Genomic DNA, 26,500 nt, shown 5'->3' with positions numbered 1-26,500 from the left:
GGCTCTGGGCACCACCTGGGCAAGAACTCTCGACCGAGCGTGACAGCCTAACGGCGCGGACTGGACCTTGCGGCAGCCCGTAGCCCCCATCCTGTCTCTTCCGGACCTCCGTTTGGATGGATCCCTTTGTTGTAGCGAGGGGAGCTTGCGACTAAGAGCTGCCTTTCTCAAGCAACTATCAGTCTTTAATAGTTTCTGTTCCAGAGGGATCCTAGCCACCGAGTCCCAGCAAACCGCCTCAAGCGCGCATCTCCGCGGCCGGGAGCGGCGCGGGCGGAACTGCGCAAGCGCGGCGCCGCTGACCTCGCGGGGTTCACTTCCGGGGGTCGCACCGCCCAGCTCTCCAGGCAGGGCTCTGGGCTCCCGTGTCTGCTCGGCAGCCGCCTCCCTCGGACCTGCCGGGCGGGACGCACCCGAGCCGAGCCGCGGGGCCCGCCCCCGCCCGGCCATGAGCGCGGCCGCATGATGCGTCCCTGCCTCGGCCGCTGCAGTCGTCGCCGCCGCCGCCGCAGGCCGGGAGGAGCCGCAGCGCCGGGCGACCCCGCCCGGGCCTCGGGTGAGTGCGGCGGGCCGGGCCGGGCCGGCTGCTCACGCCCGGGTGTCCGCCACTCCCGGCCCCCGTCCGCCCTTCCCTCGGCGCCTGCTCCCTCTCCACCCCGCCGCGCATCTGCGATCTTCTCGAGTTCCTCGGGGGCAGCCCTGTGCCTGCCCTCGACTTCCGTTCCAGGCGTCTCCTTGTCGCTCCTCAGTTGATGGTTCGGGACAGGGCCCGAATTGCAGCCCCAGCTTTTTGTCTGACCTTGGGCGTGACACTCAGCTCTCCGGGCCACGGTTTTCCCTTGTAATAACTAATAACCGGGTTGTTGTTAGGGCCAGAAGACAGAGTGGCTATAAACCCTTCTGTAAGCTGTAAAGAGTTTATGGGCTTGTATTACAGTGGGCTTTCTCGAACGTCGCACGTGGCTTCTCGAATGCTCTTGTTCTTCCCTCCCTTTTAAGTTTTTAACTTTTCTCTTTTATTCTTTACCCATCTTTCTCGTTATCCACCCTTCTCCCTGTCAGTTATCATTGGGGGGTTGCCTCACAGGGCATGTGGAACAATCAGGTCAGCCTCAGGGCAAAGTCGGCATCTTTTCCTGCAGCAGCCAAGGCTCATCTCTCCTGAGGAGTTATTGCTGCTGGATCTGAGTATCTTTTCCCTGTTATATGGACACACGTTATCACCTCATGGGTAACCAGTTTATCATGGTAGTTAAAATTGGAGTATAAGAAGAGCTGTTGACGCAGCTGCCTTGCAGCTTCTTTTGATGTCCAGGTTGTATACAGTGCTGTCCAAATCGATGCTACAGTGTTACATTTTCGATCTGCTTACTATATGTACTTACTGCACATGTATTTATCTGTTTTACTGTTACTGTCTCAGATGGTCTAGAAATCTAGGTCAGTATATATTTCTTCCTAAACTCTTCACCTCACAGATGATGAATTTAATCTTTTTGATATTGTCGCACAACTTATACTTTCCTAAAGTCATCTTTTAAAAAGTCACCTTGTTAAATTTGCTTGTTAGGAAGTCATAACCTGGTTAAAGTGAAAGGCTCTTGGGATATTTGAAAAATGGAACGGAACACAAGTGTTAGATTGCATTTCTTGAACATTCTGGAAAGTAGAAGGGTTAGAGTTATTGATGTTATTTGGATTGTGTACTTTTGGGAGTTAGACTGGAGGGTTCACTCTGACTTTTGAGTTGAGAGATGGAGGAGAACAAGACGGTCTGAAAAGGTAATCTAAAGAATTCATAAAACAATTGGAACTCTTTATGCAGATGTCTCACATCAAGGCAAAGTGGGTGAAAATGTATACAGAAGTATTCTGTTACCAGTGACTCAGAGCCTGCCTTGGATGACAATGAGTGAATTGGAACTTTGCAGCCAGGCTGATCAATGCACTATAAAAGCAGAAATTCTCTTCTAGGAAGGACAAGTATTAGCATGAATAGAAGGGCCTTCTCAGTGAGAGACTAAGTACTAAAAGGAACTTCGTGAAGAACAGTCTTGATTCAGTCAAAAGTGTGGGCATATGTTTATATTCTTATTGAAACTGTTACCTGCACACTTGGACTTTTTGGTGATCTAAATAATATAATCTTTGTCATAGGAAATGGGGACTAGAAATAAGTTTATCTATGAAGTTAATGTTTGGGATGAATTGAGAAGTAGTTTCCTGATGATTCCAGGACTTCCCTGCTCCAGTCCACGTGGAACAGCTCTACAAGATCATTTCCTTGAAGCAGCTGTTGGGGGATATGTTTCTTAAAAGTAATGTTTTAATTATGAAAGTAACACCTGCTTGTTTTGTAAAAAAGTCAAACACTAGAGCGGAGCATAACGTGTAAGGTCTAAACACTCATTCTCACTCCCTTCTGCCCCCAAAGCCAGTGTTCAGGGTCCATATTAACAGCCTGCTGTGTGACCCTTCACCTGTAGCACCTGAGAAGAGTTTAAGCCCCCTGTGAGAGTCAGTCACCTACAAAGTTTAGAGAGAACAGTCCACACAAGACCACCCTTACTTCTGACACCAGCTGCAAGTTTGGGGGTTCCAAAAACTACCCTCGGGGTTGATTATTATTTAGAAGGACTTACAGAACTCACTGAACGCTGTTATACTCACAGTTACGGTTTCTTACAGGGAAAGGATACGAATTAAAATCAGTCACGGGAAGGGGCTCATAGAACAGTCCCTGGCAGTACCAAACGCGGAGCTTCTGGTGTCCTCTCCCCAAGGAGCCAGAATGTGTTACTTTCCCAGCATTGGTGTCAGACAAGATATTGCCAACCTGGAAAGCTTGCCTGAGCCTTGGTGTTCAGAGTCTTTATTGGGGTTCCATTACATAGATATGATGGATTGATTGATTGTCCATGTGGTTGATCCCAGTTTCCAGGTCAGCTGATACTGCTTGACCCAAAGCCCGACCCTAAATTGCATTGTTGGTCTTTCTGATGCATGTGGCCAGCCCCCACCCTAAATCAGATTGTCAGCTGGGGACAAGTGCCAGACCTCCTTTTGGGCAAGAGTAAATTCTTTACTACACAGCATCCTTCTTTGTTTCATGGTCCCTTCTTTAACAATAGACTTTTTTTGCAATGCCATTGACAAATGACTCTCCCTTCTAGAGCATGGAGGAGACAAAGGCCACTGAGAGAGTCTTCTCAACTTTGATACCTTTCTAGCTAAAATACCTCTGACTATCCATCAGTCTTTTTCTTCCCCTTACCTGTGAGGAAGAGAATCCGTCCTTCCCATGTTAACTTGTATATCTGTACTCTGTCTGCCTGTTATGGGACAGGCACTCAGTCATTTACCCTCACTTCTTTGCCTCTATCTACAAACGTGTTCTTGTCTTGCTAATCTTAGCCTTGCTTACTACTTCATTTCACTGTTGAAAAACCTTCAGTAGAATCCTATTAATTGTCTTATAAAATCCAGACTCCTTAGGGGGCCAAAATAAGGCCTTACATTGGTAGAGCACCTTACAGTTTTGAAAACACTCGTGTTCTCCCACAGCGCCTCGTGTGCAGGGTGCTTGGTCAGTGTTTGCTCAGTGAGTGAGTTGGCTAGATGGAGAGTGAGAGTCTTCTCCTGGGAGGAAACAGCAGGAGCAAATGCACAGCGTTGTGAAGGGCCTGCTCCGGGGGACCCGAGGGGGCCCTGTGTGGAGGAGAGTGGTGAGAACCGAGCCTGCAAAGGCGGGGAGAGCCAGCTTCAGTGGGGCCTTGAATGCCTAGGTCCCAAGGTTTGGGACCAGATTGATTCTGAGACCTGTGCTGTGATTTTGACAGTAACTCCTGCAGCCAGATAGAGAGTGGTCAGAACCCGGTGGCCCTTTGAGGTTAGGATTGTGCAGGGGTGCAGGCCAGAGGCGAGAGTGTCTACACTTGGGTTGTGGTAAGGTGAGAGCTGTGAGTAGCCAGTGTCGTCTGCAGGTCAGAATGAGGGAGGAGGAGCTGTGTGTCTGGAGGTTAGAAGGTGCTTGATAACTACTGGTTGCAGGAGGAATGAGATCGATCAGTGGGAGGCGAGGCCGGCTCTGGGTTAAGCTGATGGTTTGGTTCATTCTGGGAAAGGACGTAGTTCCTTTCAGCACCCAGTAAGCAGCGGCCAGTCTGGGTCAAGAAGCATCCAGTTTCTCTTGAGACAGACAGGCTTTTACAGTTCATTTCTTTGTTGAAATGTTTTGAATTCCTAGAGTTCCTTATTTCCCAAATTCAATTTATTCATTACCAAATGCATTTTCTAAAACCACGTGCTCCGGGAAGCACTGTATTTTAATAGAAGAACACCGGCTGAGGGGTCAAAGCAGTCCTGGCTCTACCCTTTCTTTACTGACCGTGAACTTGGACTAGTTACTCCAGCTCTGAGGCCCATTTTCCTCGTCCCTACAGTGAGGTGCCGATAGTGCTTAGCTTTTAGGGTGGTGGCCGGAGTGAGTGTGATAATGCATATAAAGCTCTTGACACACAGGAGATGTTCAAGAATTGGCCTTCCTGTCACCTTCTGATATTTGCATTCTCATTCACTTGCAGCTGAGAGCTAAGTGCATTATTGGCATGTCAAATGTTCACAGAGTTTTGGATGTGGGTGAGTCTGGTATGCTAAAACTTCATTTTCATATTAAACAAGGAAACCCTGTTTAGGAAGATATGGAAAGAGGTTGGGATTTGCCAGCCTGTTTCAGGGTGAGCTGGAATAGGACACTTAAAGAGGTTTGGAACTCTGGGTTTCTTTTCATTTCTGGATTTGGAGTTCTTGAGGGTTTAGTTACCATGTTGGGATTTTTTAAAATAGCTGCTCTGTTTGACTTTCAGAGTCAGGCTGTGGCTCCAGTGCAGGGATAGAGGTGAAGTCTTTGGTGTAAACACACCTCTGAGACCGCTTCATCCAACCTACGCGCTCTAGGTGACACACCTGACATTGAGACTTCCCCAGGAAAACCCGACTGTGTGGGTCTCTCCTGTCCCCCCCCGGCCCCCTCTCTGCCCTTAACCCTTCCCCATTCCTCTCCTACTTCTTCCCTCTGAGGCTTGCCAGACCTCTGACCACCCCCCCGGGCCCCATCTCCCACTTTGATCCTCTGTCCTCCTTCCTTTCATGTTCCACTTTCTCTTGTCTCCCTCAAGCCTGCTCCCTGATTCACTCACTCATTCACTGAACAAATATTTGCGGGGTGCCGAGTGTGCTAGGGGCGTGTTGGGGATATTACAAGGAACATTCTGTTGGTGATGACAAAGGAATAATTCAGGCAGTGAGGGAGGGGATGTCAGAAGTGAGGTCAGCAGGCTCCAGGTTGGGTTGGGATTTATAGACTGCGGTGGCCTTGGTGTTTATGTTAGCTGCACAGGCACTCATTGGCTGGTTTTAAGTAAGGGAATCACTCCACCTGATTTATGTCTGTAAAAGCTTCCTCTGGGTGCAGAGTGGGGAATGGATTGTTGGGTGAGTAGAGGCAGTGATGTAGAAACAGGACTGGTTAGGAGGCAATCGAGTACTACCCAGGTGAGAGCTCCTGTGCCTTGATCTGGCTGGTTGGGCAGGGAGACGAGAGGGTCAGATTTGTGTCAGTTTTGGAGGTAGAGCCCATAGGACTTGCCCATGGGTTAGATGTGGGGAAATGGAGGAAAGAGGTAGATGAAGGGTGAGTCCTGTTTTTTGACCTGGGCAACTAGATGGTGGTGCTGTCTATTGAGACGGGGAAGAGTGGGGTCAACACAGTTTGGTGGTGGAGGGGGTGTTTATGCTTTGACCGCCCTACAGAGGAGTTGTTGAGTAGCCAGTTGGATATACTCAATGAGGCATTATTAGTTTGGGAGTTTCCAACTACATGGGACAGAGATCCTCTGAGATGGTTTAGAGAGAACAAGTAGAGAAAGGGGAAAACCCAGGACTGAGCTTGGGTGCTCCCAACATTTAGATATTTATGGAGGAGGAGGACCTTCTAAGAGAATGATGTGTCGCTGGTGGGAAGCAGAAAACCTCAGTGTCCTCCCCCCCCCCCTTTGTGAGATTGACTTTCCTCTCCTAGTCCCATGGCTCTTTGTTGGTGTGTTTCTCAGTTTGCCATCTTTTTGATCTGCAGTGTCCAAGTGTTAGAGTAAGTATTTTAGTGTAAAAGACCTTTCTAGAAAGGTTCAATAAGTTTACTGTTTACAGTATGGATAATGTGCCAGCATTTGGCTTTAGTTAGCTTAATATTCTGTTGGGTTTTGTTCCTTAAAGGTTAATGTTCTGTTCTTTAGATTCAGTAATCTGAGAAGAAAATAGTGGTTTCATATGCATACATTACTGGTAGAGTTTGAAAGCACAAACTAAATCTTTCATGATTGCAAATTGATGGAGAGAACGTTTGAAAACATAATTGCAGTAAATATACTGGAGTAGATGACTTGAATGCTCCATTCTTTTACCAAGTTCATTGAGGGTTCTGGCTGTTTCTTTAGTCTTCCCCGCCCTCTCCAGCCCCTCTGGGATCACACTTAGCAGCCAGGTTGGCGACACACCCGGGGGCGTGAGTGCTGACCTTCTCCTTCCTTCCCCTTCTGTGTAGCAACCTGTTTGCTTGGCCACAGAGGAGATCTTATCCTTATCCCCAAGGGCACCTCTTCTGAATTCTTACAATTCCCACTGCTGACCCAGCCTCGTCCACCCTGGTTGCCTTCTCACTTCCTCCACACCTGGTGCTCAGTCTCACCAGGACCTCCAGTTCTTGGTTTTCTGTCCCCTGGTGTATCAGGCCTCTCCCCCTCATCCTGCACTCCAGGGCTAATCATTTCAGCCCAAGGCTTGCCTCTGATACCCAGGTTTTCTGTCATCGTCTTTGTTCATCTCCAACCCCATGTAAGCCTTTAGGATGCTGGGCTGGACTTTGGGTAAAAGGGCTAGCCTTTCCCATTGCTTGATTAGAAACGGGGGGTTTTCAGCACTGTCTGGGCCCACAGTGTTGTGTTTCCGTCCCTTCTTGCCCCTTCCACACCGCCCACCCCCTGCTGCTTCTTTCCAGTCTCTGTGGCTCTTCTCCAGCTGTCCTGCACTTGTAAGCCCTCCGCCTGCTTCTTTCTCTTTGCTCAGAAAACTGTGAAGTGGAGTGTGAACTGCCCTAGCCTCAGTCCATCTCCATGTTCCTCTGCAGCCTCTCCACCCCCGCTGTTTCTTCTTCCCGTCTCAGGAAGAAGGGTCATCCCCCTGGGTCTGCAGACCTGGACCCTCATTCCCTAAAACAAAAAACTGCAATGAGCCTATATTGCTTTTCTAGTTGCAAGAAAAGTTCAAATAAGTACAAAATTAGAAAGAAAAAATGAGAGCCAGTGTGGCAGGACCTCTTAGCTTCCATACTTAACCTGGGGGAGGATCCCATCTGTAAAATGGGGAGAGTACTTCTTTAGGATCATCCTAGCAACAAATGAGATAGTGCATGAGAGGGGAAATTGAAAAACAAAAATGTCCTCCACTTTTCCTTCTAGCTACACATGTCCTTCACTTAACTGCATTTTTTTGTGTGTGACGAAGATCAGCCCTGAGCTAACATCTGCCAATCCTCGTTTTGCTGAGGAAGACTGGCCCTGGGCTAACATCCGTGCTCATCTTCCTCCACTTTATGTGGGATGTCGCCACAGCATGGGCAGACAAGCGGTGTGTCAGTGCGCACCCGGGATCTGAACCGGTGAACCCCGGGCCGCCAGCAGCGGAGCGCACACACTTCACCGCTATACCACGGGGCCGGCCCCTTAACTGCACTTTTAAAAATTTGCTTCTTTAATTTTCTCACTACTCAGTCTCCAAGCTCTTGGCACTTTACTGAACTGCTAGGAAAAGGTGATCCACCTGGCCTCTCCTGGAGCCCCCTTTGGTGTGTTGACTCTCCAGCCTTCCTTCCTTCTCTTAACTCCCTGCCTGGCTTCCTTCCTGGCTCTTTTTACCTCTTTCTCCCCTCTCATGTCTGTGTTCCCCAGGGTTCCACTTCACACCTCTGTGGCCTCTTGGGTGATCACTTCTGTTCGCACTGCACCGGTCCCCTCTGTGCTGGGGCCTCTCATTCTGCATCTCTAGTTGGGGGGTTGTGGGAGGTCAGATAATGAACCGTCTGCTGGTCAGCTGTGCGAGTTTATGCTGCAGGCACCTTGAATTCAGTGAGCCCCAGTCTCAGCGCTCTCCCTGAGTCTGGAGTTCCCCTGTCCCCACGAGAGTGGTGGCGGCAGCGGCAGGATTACCTTCTTGTACTGTGCCCTGTCCATCCTATCCTGTTGGTCACTGCTGTGCTTTTTTTTCCTGTGACTGTCTCTCAGACAGCCCCCTTCAGGCCCCTGCTCCCCTCTTAACCCTGGCCTCCGTCATCTCCCGCTGGGTCACGGCAGTAGCCTGCTGGTTGCCGGTCTTCCTCCATCCATCCTGGTCTCACTTTGTTGCCAATTATCTTTTTAGACGGTCTGTTGACCCGAGTTCAGGTGCATCCCGTTCCAGCAGTAAAGCCAGCCTTCACACTCCTTAGCTTGCATTCAGAGTGCTTGTTGGTGGACCGCAGTCTGTCCTTTCGGTCACATTTCCTTCCCTCTCCCCCACCTTCCTGTGCCCTGAGCTTGAGTCCTTCAGTGTGCCGCTGTTGTCGCTTTCCTGCCTCTGCGCCTTCTCCCCTCTTCTCTCCTCCTGTCCGAATGTTGCTTGTCCACGGGGGCCACCATGCTTTCTTTATTGACACTTTCTCTGCTTCCTCCAGACAGAATTAGCTGTTGTCATCTCTCTCCCTCATCACACTTGGCTCCTAATTTGGGGATAACACTTAGCACATTATTTACAAGGCTGATTCCCACCTTGGCTGGTTTGCCAGTGAGCGAAGCGAGCGCCTGCGGGCTGAAGCTCCTGTCTGTGCTTGTGCATCCTCGGGGCCTTGTGTAGGGTATGGGGCTTGGAGGCCCCCCACCATGTTTGAATTAAGTAGATCTCTTTGCTTCATGTGCTTCTTCTGTGCCTGAAGCAGAGATGTGCTTCTTCCTGTGTTGTATAGGCCATCAGTGGGTGTGAATAGTAAAGCCAGGATGAGTGTAGCATAAACACGAACCCCACACTCTCAGGGGGACGCTCTTTGTCTTGCAGTAGTGAACAGAATTGTGTCTTGATTCTTTTTGTGGTAACTGATCACCAAAGGTTTACTTATTTTCAGTTTGTTTTTGAGAAGTACATTTTCTGTTTATAACCAAGGAAAAAAGTGAGGGGAAGAGATTAGGAAACTTGCCTGAAGATAGAGATGGAAGTGAGTCTCAGACGGGCCTTGACTCCTGAGCATACTGTTTGTTGGATGCAGCCGAGGCCTCAAACTGGCCTCTGCTGCACCTTGCACGCCCGCCACGTGTTCCTGTGCTGCTGATTTTGTCTCCTGTCCATTGTGTTATCCAGATGTGATTGACGTACAATGAAATGCGCAATTTTAAGTGTATAGTTCATCGTTTGGGGTTTTTTAAACAGCTCATTGAATCTAGTTTTGACAAATGCTTATGCCTGTGAAGCCTACTTCCCTACAGGATACAGGGCGTTTGCATCAACTCAGAAAGGTGCCTTGGCTCTTCTTAGTCACTCCCCCTTGTGCTCAAACCTCTGCTCTGATTACTTTCAAAATGAATTAGTTTTGCCTGCTGTAGTACATACAGATGGAATCATACTGTACATATTCTTCTCTGTTTGATTTCTTTCATTTAGCATGATATTTTTGAGATTTATCCATGTTGTTGCACATATCAGTAATTTTTTCTCCCTTTTCTGCTGAAAAGTATGCTCTGGTATGAGTATACTGTAGTTTGTTTATTCATCTCCTGGTGATGGATATCTGGGTTGTTTCTGGTTTGGGGAATATTAGGACTAAAGCTGCTGTGAATGGTTTTGTACATGTTTTGTGTTCATATTCATTTTTCTTGGGTAAATACCCAGAAGTGGAATTGCTGAGTCACAGGGTAGGTGTTTGTTTAACTTTGGGAAAGTGCCAGACCACTTTCCGAAGTGGTTGCCATGTTGGTTACTTTTTAAAGTTTATAAAAGTAATTGGGGATTTGGTCTCATTGTAGAGATTCTGCTGTAGACCTGATGTCTGTGATTGGCAGTCCTGTATTTTGCAAAGCCAGTTTTATCCTAAAACATTGCTAACATAAGCTTATTTGAAAATACTCAAAATGAATGCAAATGAAAAGTTGAAAATATTCTTAGGCATAATTAGGCATTGTTAGTTCAAAATGTTATTTGGCATTTAAAGTTGTTGGCTATTGCGTGGATATTTGAATAAAGTTAATATATATAAATACCGTATTTTAAAAGTCACCTCCATTAGTTTAAGCAGCTTGGGATTCACGGCCACATTTGTTGTTCAGAAGGGACTCAGAGCTGGAAGCATGTTGGGGAACCATTGGCATGCAGGGTGGTGTTGACGGCGGGGCGGGAGGTTGTCCAGGTAAGCGCAGAGGGAGAACAGAGTCCTGAGGAGATGCAGTGGGCAGGGGAGACTGACAGCAGAGCCTGGCCCTGGGGGAGGCGAGGCAAACTGGAGACAGGAAAGAGTGAGCAGCCTCCGGGTTCCTGGGAGGAACAGCAGCTTCTGTGGTGGTGGAGAACAGGGGAACTTACCCTGCCCACCTCTTGATCCTCCAGACCCCTGTCCCTTCGCCTTCGTCCACGCCAGCCTACTGGTGTCCTCGTCAGGGGTCTTGGTTTCAGAAAACAGACACCAGCTAAGGGTTTGCTCAAGCAGAGAAATAATATATCGGAAGGATGTCCGGATGAAAACAGAATGGACAGGCTGTGAGGGGTACGGAGCTAGGCAGCCAGAAGGGAAGCCAGGGCTGGGCCGGCTTTGCCAGACCTCCTGGTGTTTGGAAGATGGACCTCCTGGATTGGTCCTTTAGTCTTATATTATTTTCCCTCCTAAGCTCTTTCTCTTTGTTGTTTAGTTCTCCTTTCTGGGAGATTTCCCCACTCTCTTGTCCAATTCTATTTTAAGATTTTAAAACTCTGCCATCATATTTTTATTTTTCAATAACTGGGAAGTTCTCAGAATGCTCCTCTTTTTGTTTCACCGATACAATCTCTTATTTCTTCTTAAATTTCCTTCTCTGTGCATTGTGCCTGCTCTGAATTCCTTTTCCCCTGTTTCCCTTTGGGGCTCTCTTGCATGAGACCTGTTTTGGGCTTTCTTCAAACATCTGTTGCTGTTTCTTCATATTTAAGAATGAGATGGCCAAGCACTTGGAGCCGCTGTGTCCCTGGTAGGATGTCTTCTGGTGGCTCTCATCTCAGGGAAACCTGGCAGTGACTCTGACCTCTTTGTTGGGGTTCCCCCACGTCTTGGTACCTTTAGGCCTTATATCTTGGGCCAGGTGAGTGCTTCTAGAGAGGCTGTGTCTACTTGCCCACCTGCCGGTGAGCCTAATGGGAGATGCCGATTGGGAGTTTCTTCATTCAGTAGGTGGTCCTCACGAGTTCTACCACGTTCCTTCCTGTGCCCTGGGGGCCTAGTGTTCTCCACCCAGCTCCTCTCACCTCTTGGTTTCACTCTCCTGTCTCTTCTGTAATTCCTTTGCTAGTAAACAGTTGTTGACTATTGAAATGCAGCCTGGCCAGATTTGGTCTGGATTATCCCTGGGGATCTTTCTTGAGTGATTTTGGCTTATAGATTTGGTTTTACACTGTGGCTAAAATAGTAGGAGGATAAAATGGACAGATTTAAAGTAAATTACTTAATTTTCATTATTGTCAGTCAATTTACTAGTAAGGAAAACTTAGAGGAGTAGCTAGTTCTCAATAACAGAATTTTATGTATGAAATGTTATGTTGGTTATGCTCCAAAAATAAATCATACCCTAAGAAATATTACACACTTTTCTGTCATAAAATAAGTAACTTTTCTAATCAGATTTTATTGTCTTTCAGATCCTATCACATAGACAGTATGCACCTTAAGGTCCTGAAGAAAAGGCGCAAAATGTTCAAGTAACGTTTAGAAACCATTTGTGAGGTGAGTGTGGCTCTTTATTGGGGTGTGTAATCCCGGTTTCCTTCAGATGGCTGACACTAACTGGTGTGTTACTGAAGAGGCAACACGGGCCTTGCAAGAGGTCAGTGGCACTGAGGAATCTTCCTCGTCACTGCTGTCCTCAGTTTGCTCACACCACCTGTCCTCAGAGGAGAGAGTGTCTCTGGAGGAGGATTCTGTGGAGTGAATTGGTGGTTATTAGCGAGTTGTACAAGATGAGGTGAATGCACGAGTGTAAATTCATGGGAAGTTTTACTTGTGTGGTTTTCCCCTTAAATACTGGAGGTGTGCGGTGTTGCCGTAGTGTTCTGGGACACGCAGCTTTATTTAACGTGAGGAGAAATAGCTTAGGTTCGGGAGTGTAGACAAAATCCCATTAATTGGCCATTAAAGTAGGAAAATGGTGATGGGACCTCTGCTTGACCGTCGGTCCACGCGGAGAGCTTTCGGGTTCTCACAGAAGTGCTCCACGAGAGCGTTAAATGGGTAGCAGTTTGGGTATTCGTGTAGGAGAGGGCTGCACCCCTGCCCTAGTGAGTGTGTACATTTTCTTAGTGCATTGCAGGTCGCCGTGTGGTGTTCCCAGTATTTTTAGATTGGTTCAATGTAAAGGAATTGTTTCTTCATTTCCTCCCCTCCCTTCCTGTTACTCTAATGAAGTGTAAATACACTGAGTGACTCAGCGGACTGCTTGCGCAGTTGATTACAGATAACTGATTGTGTCCAGCCTAGCCTTGCTGTGCTCATTGATTGCTTTCTTGAAAATAAAGTGACTTCTGGATGTCAGGCTGTTTTCCCTTTGCCTTTGAGTGGGTTTTACAAATTGGCGTCTAAAGCACACAAGCATCAGCCGAACATGCACTTCTCGGAGGGTCCTGCCACACCCACCCACCCAGGCAGGTAGAGGCGTCCCACCCAGGGCTGCACCTGCTCTCTGTGCTGGTTCTCACAGCTCCTCAGCCGGGAAGGTGTCCCGCAGGTGTGCCTTTAGAAGACTCACAGGGTCCTGCTTTCTAGATGGAACTCAGACTGCACAAACGTTGTGCTCTGACAAAAGGCTCGTCTGTCTCTGGACATGTGGCCGTGTAGCTTGTTGTCTGACTGCCCAGCAAACAAGCACCCATTTCTCATAGAAAGTGTCCTACTTGAGGAGTAACCATAAAGCAGAGGAATTCTGGTCGGAGGAAGTGTTCAGCTTCAGGCCTTGCTGTACAGTTATGATCCACTAGGGAACTACTTGAATTAGAAAGAGGTGCCATCTTCTTGTTGTGTCTGTCTGTAAACAAACGTGCATTTGCTGTGGGCCCAGCCGTGTGCAGGCCCCAAAAGGGAGCCCAGCGAGAGAAGACCAGACCCTTCCTCTGAGGGGCCGACGATCAGTCAGAGAGGGAAGACACAGGAGCTGTAAGGTCGACGGTGGTGAGTATACTGCACATAGACTGATGAGCGTGCCCTGATAGTTCAAGGGAGGCAGAGAAACTTCCAGATACTCTCCCGGCCCCCTGACAGAATCAGACTTTCCAGTCCTGTAGGCAGAACCAGTCTCTGCCATCCTCTCCAGAGCGTCATATCTGCGGTTCAGAGACCCCTTTAAAGTGCTCTTCAGAGGAAGGAGAAATACCTTTTCAGTATGACCTGCTGGGAAGAGAGAAACGTTAGGCCCTAGAGGGTGAGTGGGGTTCTGTAGAGGGGTGGACTCAGCAGAGCCATTTGCAGGGGAAGGTGGGCAGACAAGTCTGGATGATGTAGGGTCAGTAAGTGCCAGCTGAAAGAATGGCTGGTTGAGGTCTGCCCAAATTCTTATCTTCAGTTTCTTCTCTTTCTCTTAAAACATTTTAAAGCTGTTTTTGGCTTGTCTAATTATTTTACTGAGTGTGGGGAACAATTTCATTTCTAGCTTATACCAGTCAATATTTTTATATTGAGAGAGAATTTTGCAAATATTTGCAGAATGAACTCTCATCAGCCAGTTCATTCGTTCATTCACTCTTTTCATAACTACTATGCTCCAGTTGCATTGAAGAGAAAAAAAAATAACACCCAGATTCGAAAGACTGTGCTCTTAATCAGTTGTTGCAGACCTGACTCCAAGAGTGTTCCGTCACTCCAGCCTCTTCACATTGGGGAGGCCAGTCTCTTGCTCTGTGCTTGTTTGAAAGACCCTCAGGGCGCCTGTGCTGAGAAGGCACTTGGGTCGTTTGAGAAAATGCTTTCAGTGGTTTTCTATCCCCTGTGTGGACGCTGAGGCCAGATGGATGCTGACTGTGTCCCGAGTGTTACCATCTGACATCACACACTCGTAAGAGAAGGCCCTGCATTTAAAGAAGCAGCAGAACAGCTTCTCTTTGGTTTCTTTGGACACTGTATGTTCTCAGGGATCAGGTACTTCAGGAAATATGGGAAAGGTGTCAAAAGAATGGGTTAATAACTGAATGGAACTTTTAAAAGAACAAAATAGAGAGGAAGGGCATTCTAGCAACAGTGTAGAGTTGAAGAAAACAGAGATAGCGACGGGAGCCTGCCTCAAAAGCATGACCGTGTTGTCAGAGTTAAAAGGAGGGAGAAATGAGAGGAAACTGAGAATCAAATTGATAAAAGCTGGGCAAGAACCATGAGCTCGGTGTTTAGTGGGCCAAAATAAAAGTGAGGAGAGAGGTTGGCATTTCCTCTCACTCTTCCTCTTGCCGATTGTCACGTCTGAGCGGAGCGTTTGCTCTGGAGAGCTGTGGGTGGACCTTGGGCCTCTGCATGGACAGATGGGGCTGCTGGCGCGGAGAGCAGCCACGGTGCACAAGCTTCGTCTCCACCACAGGAGCTTGGGTGCTGTGATCTTGCATCTAGCTGGTCCTCTTCATTATTTGTTCACACGTGGCTGTGGCTGGCTGTAGGCAACAGTGTGTCCCCGTGAGCCTCATCAGCTCTGTCCAATCTCCTCTAGGGTGTGTCAGGGACATCATGCCGTCATCAGGACACCGGCTCCGGGATGTTGAACACCATCCTCTCCTGAGTGAAAATGACAATTACGACTCTTCGTCCTCCTCTTCCTCCGAGGCTGACGTGGCAGACAGGGTCTGGTTCATCCGTGATGGCTGCGGGATGATCTGTGCCGTCATGACGTGGCTTCTGGTCGTCTATGCAGACTTTGTGGTGACCTTTGTCATGCTGCTCCCTTCCAAAGACTTCTGGTACTCTGTGGTCAACGGAGTCATTTTTAACTGCTTAGCGGTGCTTGCCCTGTCGTCTCACCTGAGGACCATGCTCACCGACCCCGTGAGTACTCGCTCTCCTGGTGGATTTTTCCATTGTGTCTGGTCCAGTGTGGCACCATAGACCATGTGGTGAAGGGCCTCTTGCCCCTGTAATCTCAGGTTTTTATTAATTCCTGGATACAGGTTTGTGGCATTTTTCATGCCTTCACTGGAGAATAAACATCGCTCAGGTAGAAGTGATATCACAGTATATTAATGGAAAATATTCCCATTGGGCTCTTTATTCAAAGGAAGAGATTGTACTAAATAATTCTGAAATCTCTCCTAGTTTAAATACTTTGTTTCTCTAAAGAATGGACTGAAAGCTGAGAGATCTGGGATCCACATTTCACCACTTTGCTAATCTTTTCAGTTGTCTTTCGACCATAAGCAGCTAATTTAACTTCTTTGGGCTGAAGGTTGGCTATTATCTCTAAGTTTTTTCTAGCTTGGTAATTCTCTTATTTTTATGTGACAGCCAAAGTCTGAAGCATACGTCCCATTCTAGCTGGTAAAAGTCAAAGTTCAACCAGTCTGTGAGGCAGCGAGGAAGAACTCACTGATTCCGGGTCCCATCAGTGTGGGCTGTGACTGGAGGAGGCAGTTGCTCAGTAGAGGTCAGGTGCCGTGCACAGCCGGAGAACTGACAGGTGGGCTCTGGAGCAGCTTCCCTGAGAATAAAGATGGGCCAGATCTACCACTGAACAGCCTTTAGTGCCTGAGGTCTTGAAGGCCGCTGGATTCAGAACCTCCGCTGTGGGTTTAAGGCTGCTTCTCTGAGGTTTTGAGACATCCTCACAGCTCAGCCAGCAGTCGCTTCCGGACAGTGGATTCCAGGCTCACCCCAGATCCTGGTGGGGAGAGGGCCCGTAGGCCCGGTGGGAGAGGTTCCCGTCCTCGGCAAGCTGCGCTCCAGGCGTTCGCAGTCCATATGGGTTTCATTTGAAAACCTTTCCACAGTGTTAAAGCAGTGGTTGCGAACCACTGGTACGGGGACTCCTGATAGGTAAATTAAAGTCTGCTGAGCTCATGTCTGTTGGTAAGTTTTCTCTAAAAAGGTACCAAGAAGTTAGTGTTTTGTTGTATAACTTTTCTATAAATAAGGTTAGGACTCTGAGAATAAACGATAGTGATTGGTCCACAGAATGTGGTTGGCATGTTGACACAGAGCTGACTTTTGCTCTCAGTTCCTTTCTCGGGGTTTTGTGATACATTATTCACTACGTTATTTGCCTTGTTTGCCCTGTGGAGGTCTTCAGCCTATGATGGTGTTACAGACCCAGCCAGGTGGGCAGCTGGGAGCAGCACACAGGGGACAAACTCGGAAGCTAAGTCTGCCTGTGGCTTTGTAGCCTCATCTGATTGTGGGGTCTTTGAATAACCCAGTCTGATGTCCCTCAGAGACTTTTAAAGGGCCCTCGTCTCGTTTCCTTTTAAGCAGCAAGCCTCCCCCTCAGAACCAGACCCTGCGCCTCACCCCTGTGCGTCTCTGTGCCGTCCCCCTTGCTGCAGCAGGAACACCGCATGTCAGGTGCCCAGGCCACGGAGAGTAGCAGTTACAGGGGCGAGGACAGGTCAACGGTTTCTGCTCAAGTATTCGCTATAGGACAAGCCCTGTTAGTGTTGGCCGTCTTCCTGGATGTCGAAAACTGGGCTGGGTCCATCCTTTGTAGGCATTTTGGTGGCAGGACCATATCCATAGAAAGGTCCCTGGTGGTGAGTGTGCACGGTGGGACTGTGGGGAGGAGGATTAACCAGGCTGAGATGCCTCTCATTAGAGTGCGTGTTTCTTCTAACAGGCACAGTTGTTCCTCAGTCCTCAGCAGTCCAGCTCCTGTCCCCACTCCCTCTCTGAGAAAAGGCTTCAGAACTCTTACAGGAGGCCCCAGGAGCTGGGGGAGGCGAAGTGGTGGGGAGAAGGTATGCGCAGCACACTGCCTCTGTTCCTGGTGGGCGTATTCATTTTACTTGCTGGGCCGCTCCGGAGACTGTTGACTGGAAGCATGGAGACAGGAGTGCCAGGGTCGAGGGGGAGTTTGAGATCTTGGATGTCAGCGTTTTTCTGTTGAAATTTAATTCATATACCACAAAATTCATCCTTTTTAAGTGACTCATTCAGTGATTTTTAGTGTATTCACAGAGTTGTGCAACCATCAACTCAATCAATTTTAGACATTTTCATCATCCACAAAAGAAACTCTGCACCCCTAGCCATCGCTGCCCAACACACGCCGTCCCCCATGCCCGCCCCGGCCCCCTGCCACGTGCCCCCAGCCTCTGGCAACCATGTATCTACTTTCTGTCGCCAGGATTCGCCTGGTCTGGACCGTTCTATACATGGAATCAGACACGGTGTGGCCTTTTGTGTCTGGCTTCCTTCACTCAGCAGGAAGTTTTCAGGGTTCATCCAGGCTGTAGCACTATCCATATTTCATTTCTTTTCATGGCGGGATAATATTCTGTTGTACGGATAGACCACATTTTGTTTATAGCCATCATCAGTTGATGGACATTTGGGTTGTTTCCACTTTTTGGCTATTATGGATAATGCTGCTGTGACATTTGCGTACACGTGTTTGTGTGGACCTGTGTTTTCGTTTCTCTTGGGTAGATACCTAGGAGTGGAATTGCTGGGTCGTATGGTAACCCTACATTTAACTTTTTGGGGAACTTCCAAACTCTTTTCCACAGTGGCTGTACCATTTTACATTCCCACCAGCAGTGTATGAGGGTTCCAGTTTCTCCACATCCTCACCATTCGTGTGTCTTTGGAGAAACGTCCGTTCAAGTCCTTTGTCCATTTGGATGTCACTGTTTCAGCCATGTCACATAGTAGGACTCTTGGGCAAGTATAGAAACTGCAGAGGGTCAGTGTAAACAAGACTCAGGGCACCTGAGGGAGTCTGCGGGACCCAAGGGCAAGAATGCGTCTGGCCCCTGCAGGCTGTGGAATTGGGCTGGGGAAGCTGTTGGAAAGGTAGAGCAGGGGAGAGACTGCCAGAGCCCTCAGGCTTTCTCTGCCCTTGGGCGTTCTGTCTTTCTCAGCTTCCTGGCTCTCCCTGCCTCCTAGTGAGAAAGGGTCATACCACAAGCCAGGTTGAATTGCAGTTGTTAGATTCCAGATCCATGTTCCTGAGGGAGAGGCTGCGTGGCCCGGCAGGGTCAGACATCCAGTCTTTGTTCTCTCAACGGGGAGTTTGCTTTCTTCTCTCTACAGATCCCGACCTTACTGTGCCAGGGTCCAGTCTGGACTGAACTAGAACCATCACGCCACCCCAAGGCAGGCAGATACCCCACTGGGACTTCATGTCATTTTACTAAACCAACAGGACCGGTCAGGCTTTGCTGGGATTGGCTTTGGTTTGTGTTGTTACTTGAGAAAAGTTGTTGGTACTGTGAGTGAGGAGCAGGAAGGAAGATGGGGTCCATGACACTTGACGGATCAGAGATCTGATAATAAAGCACAAGGGCCACTGTTGGAAGATGAGACACTCACCATCTCATGTTCGGAAGCACACTGAGAACTTAAACTTGTGAAGGGACCCTGAGTGATTGAGGAAAGGCCGCTCACCACCCTGTGCCCACAGACCCTCGCCCGGAGCCTGCTGTCCTAAACCCCAGCCTTGCCTTCTGAACAGCAGCCTTCTCAGCAGACATGTCTGTGCCCGACGAGGGTGCCCTGTGCGGAGCCGCTGGTCCTGTTCAGGCACCCACCAAAGGCATCCTTTCATAACCCTCCAGCACCCCACAGAGGGGGCTGGTAAATCTGCATCAGAAAGTGAGACCCCACCGCTAGTAAGGGACAGAGCTGGGGTTTGAACAAGATTTGTCTGTCTCCAGAGCCCCTGCGTTTTGTTAACTTCTTATAGACATTTCAGATATACACAGAAGTGGGGGGAAAAGAGTGTCCTGACCCAGTGGTCCCCTCGCGGTCGGTGCTGTGTCAGCCATACCCTCACCCACTCCCACCTGCCCTCCCCTCCCCGAGTATTGGGCAGGGAATCTCAGACATCACAAGACTTTATTTGTGAGTACTTGTGCATGTCTTTAAAAGGTGAGGGCTCTTCTCTGTGATAGCACAGCCGCGGTAGCAGTAGCTCACGTGAGCAGTTGGATTATTCCTGTGTTGCTCCAGGTAGAGTGCAGATTTCCTGGGTGGTCTCAGTTCTTCTACGTTATTTTTTGTTCGAATCAGGATCCAGATAAGGTCTATACTTTGTGATTGGCTGATGTGTCTCATATTTTTTTCCTCTCTGTGGTCCTCTCTCTTTTTCCCTTGGGATTTTTTAAATTGAAGAAACACGGTCCTTTGTCTTGTAGCTTTCATTGCACGCTGGAGTTTCAGCTTACACCCCTGTACGTATTTGAACGTGCTCCTCATTCCCTGTGTTTTCCATAAAGTAGTAGGTAGATCTAAGGGGAAGCCCCCTGCTTAGCTGCCCCTTCGTTAGGTCCAGGGGATCCAGAATGTGTGACAGGGAGTAGGGGGTTCAAGATGGAAAGATATGGGGAAAAAAAAAAAAAAAAAAGAAGGTATGCAAGGCATACCTTCCCTGGACGTAGGACGTGGTGAGAGCACTTTTCTAAGCATAGATCTCTGTTGTCCTTCTCCGTGGCAGATCAGAGGTAGCCAAGGGCAGGGGGTGAGAGATGGCTGCTAGAAGAGGCGGCAGAAATCAAAAAGCCATTAGGAGGACTTTGTGCAAAAGGGGAGCAGTCTGGGCCATTTGGGGTACGAAGCAGCCCGAAGGCATGGCTGTGGCCTGGGGAGATGGGGTATGAACATGCAAGACGTGTTTTAGCAAAAACATGCCCTGAAAATGGTTTAACTGTGAATGTGAGCTTGAGGCATGTGCTCCAGCCATTTGGAAGGCTCATTTTGATAGAATGCAGAGTCCCTCTACCCCTCCACCTCTCCACCCCCGAGGTGCCGAGGAAACAGGCGCTCCTCCCCGCAGTCTCCTCCACCCTCCAGGGGTGACCTGGCAGGACCTCAGTGCTGAGCAGGAAGGTGCACGCTGAGCCGAGCACAGGCCAGCCCTTCTGTCTGGTGCCTGGTCTGCAAAAGGCAGCCTTGAAAGACTCGGAAACAAGTGTAGGTCGTGGGCGCAGGGCCTCGGGTCAACCGCCTTGCAGCCCTGAGGAGACCGTGGCCTGGAGGAGCTTCATTGCCTGCCCAGGGTTCTGAGCAGCAGAAAGGAACGCCTGGAGCCGGGAAATGCCTTCACCACCGCGTGCAGTCTCCAGTCACCAACATCCTCTAATCATCGGCTACCCCTTCGAGATACACATCTTTCCTCAGTAAACAGTCATAAGAGATCTCGTTAACAAATGTGTAGTGTTGGATGCTCTCCTTTCTAGAAGTGTGTTCTATCACATTTGTTTTTACTATGGAAAGTACGTGTGTGTCTCATAAAAATGAAGGTGTGTGGAGTTTTTAAATCTGACCCATTTCCTCTTCCTGTGGAAATGTGTAACGTTGGACTGTCACCAGGAGCGTATAAACAGCGTTATGGTATTTTATGAAATCATAACAGCATTAACAGCGTTAAGACTCCTGGATTGGTGGAGGAAACTTGAAAGTCTCCAATTCGTGATATGTAAATGAAGATGTTGTGGCTTACATTCTGATTTAAACCCGTAACTTGTTTACCTCCTGTGAGGAGACAGTTTGAGTGCTCCGAAACACTGGGGTCTTGACAGAACAGCTTCCCCGTGTCAGGACGATGGTGACTGACTCTGGTCTGGAGGGAAGTCAGCTGTAGTGCAGGGTTGGGTGGTGAACATTCACGTTTTCCCCACAGCCCCTCCCGTCCCTGCTTCCCCGGGGCACCTCCTGGAGGCCTCACTTCCTGCTGGTGACAGGGCTCCACGTCTGGCTCACTGGGGGCCTTGGAGCCAGTGGTCCTCGGGCTAGACTGTGGCACACGTGCTTGCTGAGCTTTCTCAGATGTGGGTGTCAGCCCTCACCCTGCAGAGGCTTGGATGTGGCTCTGGTGTTCAGCATCCGGGCCTTAAGGAGCCCCAGCACTGCTCCTGCTGGTCAGCAGAGTCCCTTACCGTCCTCCTACCCTCCACCTCCACAGTCTCCCAGGACTGTTAGCTCCCACCCTACCATCCCTCGTGCCTTCATTATCACTGCACCCCTGGCCTGCTGTCCCCAGTGGCTTAGGGGGGACTCGTTCTCCAGAAATGTGCATTTCTTCATGAAGCACAGGCTCTGTGGGACTAAGAAGCGGGATCTAAGACCTTGTTCCTGACCCTGAGATGTTTAGAACACCCCGTCCACTCTAGCCAGGGCACTTGTCCTAGTCCACCCTGCCACAATGCCCAGAAGAATCTTCCAGATGTGTTTTTCACTGTCTGTCTCCACTGCCCAAAGAACAAGGCCTTCCCTGCTGGGTCCCGCCAGGCCTCACCGCCCCGCTCAGGCCTCCAGCATCCGTGTTCCCCAAGGACTGCTCCTGGCTGTCAGCGCCCTGCGCTTGCCATCAGCTCACGTTTCCCTAACTCTTCCATAGCTCGTCTTTCTCCAGCAACAGACACAAATGCACTGTTACGGCCCGTGAGGAGCAGCCCCATGCCAGACGCCCAGTGGGTCAGGTGCTCGGGGCCACACTGTCCACGTGTGTGTGGGATGCTTCTGATTGGGTTGGCAGAGACAGAGGCATTACATAGAAATACACGAGGTCAGGTCCCTCTTGAGATTGTTTTGTTCAGTGTTCTCTACTGCAACTGATAGGAAAACCACGTGGGGTGTGCTTATCAGGTCAACCCTGCCCGTTAGAAAGAGGGAAGCGGGGTGGAGGGAGCATGGTGGCCCCTTTGGGGATGGTCAGCTGCCCTGCTGTTGGGACGGCTTAACAAACCAACCGCGCCTCTGGTGTGTCCTGCGTTAAGTTACAAGAAACTCAGGGGACTTACCAATTTACAAAGGATAATGAGGTATTTATTTTGAGTTCATTTTTTTTTTTATCCTTCTATTTTACTTATTTATTTTTTTAAATTAATTAATTTATTTATTTCCCCCCAAAGCCCCAGTAGACAGTTGTATGTCATAGCTGCACATCCTTCTAGTTGCTGTATGTGGGACGCGGCCTCAGCCTGGCTGGACAAGCGGTGCGTCGGTGCGTGCCCGGGATCCGAACCCGGGCCGCCAGCAGCAGAGCGCGCACACTTAACCGCTAAGCCACGGGACCGGCCCTATTTTGAGTTCATTTTAATGCATATTTATTTTTCATAGAAAATAAAACTTCTGGTCCTGCCTAAGACAGTTATTTTTCATATTAATATACTTTAAGTGGCAACCACAGCATTACACATTATTTTATGACATATAAAATCTAAGACTAATTCCTACATTTATTGATTTTTTAAAAAAATTTCCTTCCCCTCAACTAAAATATATTTTCATTAAACTGCAGGGGGCGGTACCCAAAGGGAATGCGACTAAAGAGTACATGGAGAGCTTGCAGCTGAAGCCAGGAGAGGTGATCTACAAGTGCCCCAAGTGCTGCTGCATCAAGCCGGAGCGCGCCCACCACTGCAGGTGCTGTGGCCTGCCCGGCACTGCAGGGGCCGCGGCCCCTCGCCAGAGCAGCCCGGGTGCTCACCGCTGCCGGGACCGCGGCCCCTCCTAGAGCAGGAGGGCCCCCTCGTCAGCCCCTTCCCAGCGTTGCATTCTGTGTACTGGATGCATGGCCTGGGGTTCTGTGTCCTCAGAGCATGGAATACTGAAAATCAAACTTCTCCTTTTCAGTATTTGCAAAAGATGTATTCGGAAAATGGATCATCACTGCCCGTGGGTGAACAATTGTGTAGGAGAAAAGAATCAGAGATTTTTTGTGCTCTTCACTGTGAGTAAAAATATTTGTCTAGTGATTTATGTTGAGTTGTCAGTTCTTTAACTAGAATCTTGCCTGGAGCAGGTAAATTGATTCTAACATCAGACTAGGTTTTCTCCAGCCTTTTCTCTGAAATTCAGATTAGAATACATGCTGTGCTGTCATTGGTAGGAAGTAGTCCGGCCAATAAAGACATGTTGCTGGTGTTATTTTTTATTTATTTTTTTTTTGTGAGGAAGATCAGCCCTGAGCTAACATCCATGCTAATCCTCCTCTTTTCGCTGAGGAAGACCGGCTCTGAGCTAACATCTATTGCCAATCCTCCTCCTTTTTTTCCACAAAGCCCCAGTAGATAGTTGTATGTCATAGTTGCACATCCTTCTAGTTGCTGCATGTGGGACGCGGCCTCAGCATGGCTGGAGAAGCGGTGCGTCGGTGCGCGCCCGGATCTGAACCTGGGCCGCCAGTAGCCGAGCGCACGCACTTAACCGCTAAGCCACGGGGCCGGCCCTGCTGGTGTTATTTTAGGTGTTTTACTGTGGTTTGATTCTCTCAGATACCTTGAATCACAGGTGTTAATAGGATCTGATGAAGTGAGTCAGAACTTGTTGCGCTGGTGTAGATTTTTCTGTAAAATTGTTTGACATGGTCCAGTAGGATCTTGTGTAGGCAGATGTCCACTTCTGCGACTGGCCCCTTCCCTCCTGGGCTCTTACTGACAGATGAAATGGGGGAGTAAAATTGCATTGAGCAGCCTGTGCTCCTAGAAATACGTAATTGCGTGGCAGTCGCTAACCAGCCTCTCCCTGTCCCAGATGTACATCGCGCTGTCTTCAGTCCACGCGCTGGTTCTCTGCGGACTCCAGTTTATTTCCTGTGTCCGAGGGCAGTGGACCGGTAAGCCCAGTTGTGTGTCTCACTCCTAGAAGTGCGTGCCTTGGAGGGGAAAAGGGAATAGCTTTAAAGGAAGAATTCACTTTCCAGTTTTGACGGAAATCCTCCCAGTTATTTTAGGAATTAATTGAATTTTTTTCTGGAAAAGAATATAGTTAAGTTTTAACACTGCTGTTTTGCTAGTATAATGAAGCCACACAGATAATTGTTTTTCCTTAGTCAATATTTTCTTCTAAATAGTTTCAATTGTGTTCTGCAGATTTTTGAGACTAGATGGAAATTGGTATTGTTCCCACCAAATCTTGTGTTTGTATTCTGGTTAGCTAGCTAGGCATTGTTCAAAGTAATCCTCGCCTCACTGGATGGGAGGGAACCCCAGCAAGTGTAGTGAAGGTGGTGTTGACTGTCCAGCCCTGGGTGGGAGGCAGGTCAGACAGACTCAGGCCACCCCAGGGGCAGGTGGGTAACAGCCCGTGGTACCTCCCACGTGAAGACTGCTCACAAGTGTAGGCACACGGGACTCTTCTTTTTCTGGCTTCAGTTTCATTTTAAGAAGTGGTTTAATACACAAAACAGTCTTCTAGAAACCTCAGGTAATACGGAATCTTTCGAAACTGACCAGGAAATAGTGGTATGAATTTTGAAGGGCCAGCCTCCTCTGCCCCTTGGTGGACAGTGAATGCACCTCTTTTCAAATGAGTGCCTTCTTCCGTGGAGGCTGGCCCGCGGTGGCACCGGGAGGATTCCTCTGTGAGCCAGACACCCGACACCCTGTGGTTCGGGGTATGCGCTATGCTATGATGTCCGGTCACAACCAGCTCTCTCTTGTTCACAGAATGCAGTGACTTTTCACCTCCAATAACTGTAATCCTGTTGATCTTCCTGTGCCTTGAGGGTCTTCTGTTTTTCACTTTCACTGCAGTGATGTTTGGCACCCAAATCCACTCAATATGCAATGATGAAACGGTACGCTTCCTTCCCTGCTGTGTTTGCTTAGGATTTGGTGCAAGCTTGAGTGAATGAGAAATCCTGATGTCAGCCCCAGGTGCGTGTGTATTCATTGGCGCTCTCGATAAGCTCCGACAGGCTCTCGCTGTGTTTGTTATTCCTGTCATTATGCGCAGCGCATATTTCAAGGATCAGTTTGATTTGAGAGTCAACAGAGCCAGGCAGGTAGAGCCAGGCAAATGCCCAGTTTCTAGGAAACCTGGCGCCCGGAGCAGCTGAGTGAGCTGCAGGGAACTGATCGCCTTCGTGCCTTTGCACTGTAGGTCTGGAGTAGGCACTCGAGAAATATTTCTAATAGATGAAAAAAAGGTTGGTGCCCTCGCCCAGAGGACCAGCCCTCTTGCCACCACCCTGGCTGCCTGGGCTGTGCACTTTCTTGGACGTTGGTCTGGCTGGACGGCTGCAGCCTGGCTATGCTCAGGGAGGCCGTGGGGGCTGGTCCAGGAAGGAGAGCCCTCACTTCACCTGAGCCCCGAGTTCTCAAATGCAGCAGGCTTCTCAAGTCTGGTGGTGTTTCCTGTTAGAACCACTCGGCTAAACTGTATCTGTCGGGGTTTCCCAGGCGCTGCCACCCACTTGCTTTTCTTTCTGCTTCCAGGAGATCGAGAGACTGAAAAGTGAGAAGCCGACGTGGGAGCGGAGGCTGCGATGGGAGGGGATGAAGTCTGTCTTTGGAGGGCCCCCCTCCCTCCTCTGGATGAATCCCTTCGTCGGCTTCCGATTCCGGCACCTGCAAATGAGACCCAGAAAGGGAGGCCCGGAATTCTCTGTGTGAAGCCTCTCCTGATGCTGGAACTCGTTAACTGACTTTAAATTATTCATCGGGGTCTGAAAGGGTATCGACAGCTCGTCTGTGACCAGTAGGGCAAACGGAACCCACACAAACCAGTTGCTTGCAGCAAGCAGGGTTTTATACGTTTATAGTCACAGGTGGCAGGTTTTCCAAACGAGTAACGGGAAGATGTTCTCACCTTGACAACTAACGAAAGGTGTGTGGCCACATGCAGAAGCCAATGCCGTTCTCTTCCCACACAGTTAGGACTTTTGTTAAGGGTACTTTGCATTTTCTGAGAAGTCGTGTGGGATATTACGTGGGTTATTAAAATCCTCTGTACCGAGCTGCTTTTCTCAATCATGAAGAAAAAAGTCAATCCAGTGAACCAGAACGCACGTGGTTTCAGGGGCTCCTTTTGGCCCCGTGATTCATTAGTGCACCCCCCTGATCAAGAAGGGGCGTTGCCATACGAGTACCTTCTGGTCTCGATTAGTTCTGACCCTTTGCACTGAATGTGATCTGTGCACTGAACGGCAAAGGCGGCTTCCGGTATACCCCCCAACTGCCCCACGAGAGGCATCCTGACCCTTTCAGCAAGTCTGTGTGCGTGCGTGTCTGTGTGCGTGCGTGTGCATGTGTGTTTCAAAACTGGCAGTGTTGTTTAGGCGAT

The 26,500-nt window shown here is 49.0% G+C and overlaps 1 protein-coding gene across 2 annotated transcripts; it reads left to right on the top strand.

Moving 5' to 3' along the window:
- Window positions 1-352: 352 nt before the first annotated feature.
- ZDHHC7 (zinc finger DHHC-type palmitoyltransferase 7) lies at window positions 353-26,018 on the top strand. Of its 2 annotated transcripts, none has more exons than XM_058528402.1 (8): window positions 353-556; window positions 11,959-12,043; window positions 15,000-15,331; window positions 22,734-22,858; window positions 23,069-23,165; window positions 23,969-24,050; window positions 24,970-25,013; window positions 25,654-26,018. In XM_058528402.1, exons 3-8 carry the CDS (start codon window positions 15,017-15,019, stop codon window positions 25,828-25,830), a joined length of 840 nt encoding a protein of 279 aa, XP_058384385.1. In that variant the 5' UTR covers window positions 353-556; window positions 11,959-12,043; window positions 15,000-15,016; the 3' UTR covers window positions 25,831-26,018. The 2 variants fall into 2 exon arrangements, with proteins under 2 accessions (XP_058384385.1, XP_058384384.1); XM_058528401.1 differs by having other exon boundaries at window positions 356-556; window positions 24,883-25,013.
- The last annotated feature ends 482 nt before the right edge of the window (window positions 26,019-26,500 follow it).

The sequence above is a fragment of the Diceros bicornis genome, chromosome 32 (genome assembly GCF_020826845.1).
Source record: "Diceros bicornis minor isolate mBicDic1 chromosome 32, mDicBic1.mat.cur, whole genome shotgun sequence".
In the NCBI taxonomy this organism is placed as follows: Eukaryota; Metazoa; Chordata; class Mammalia; order Perissodactyla; family Rhinocerotidae; genus Diceros; species Diceros bicornis.
Note: the sequence above shows the minus strand (reverse complement) of the source record. Positions and strands in the feature narration are given on the sequence as shown.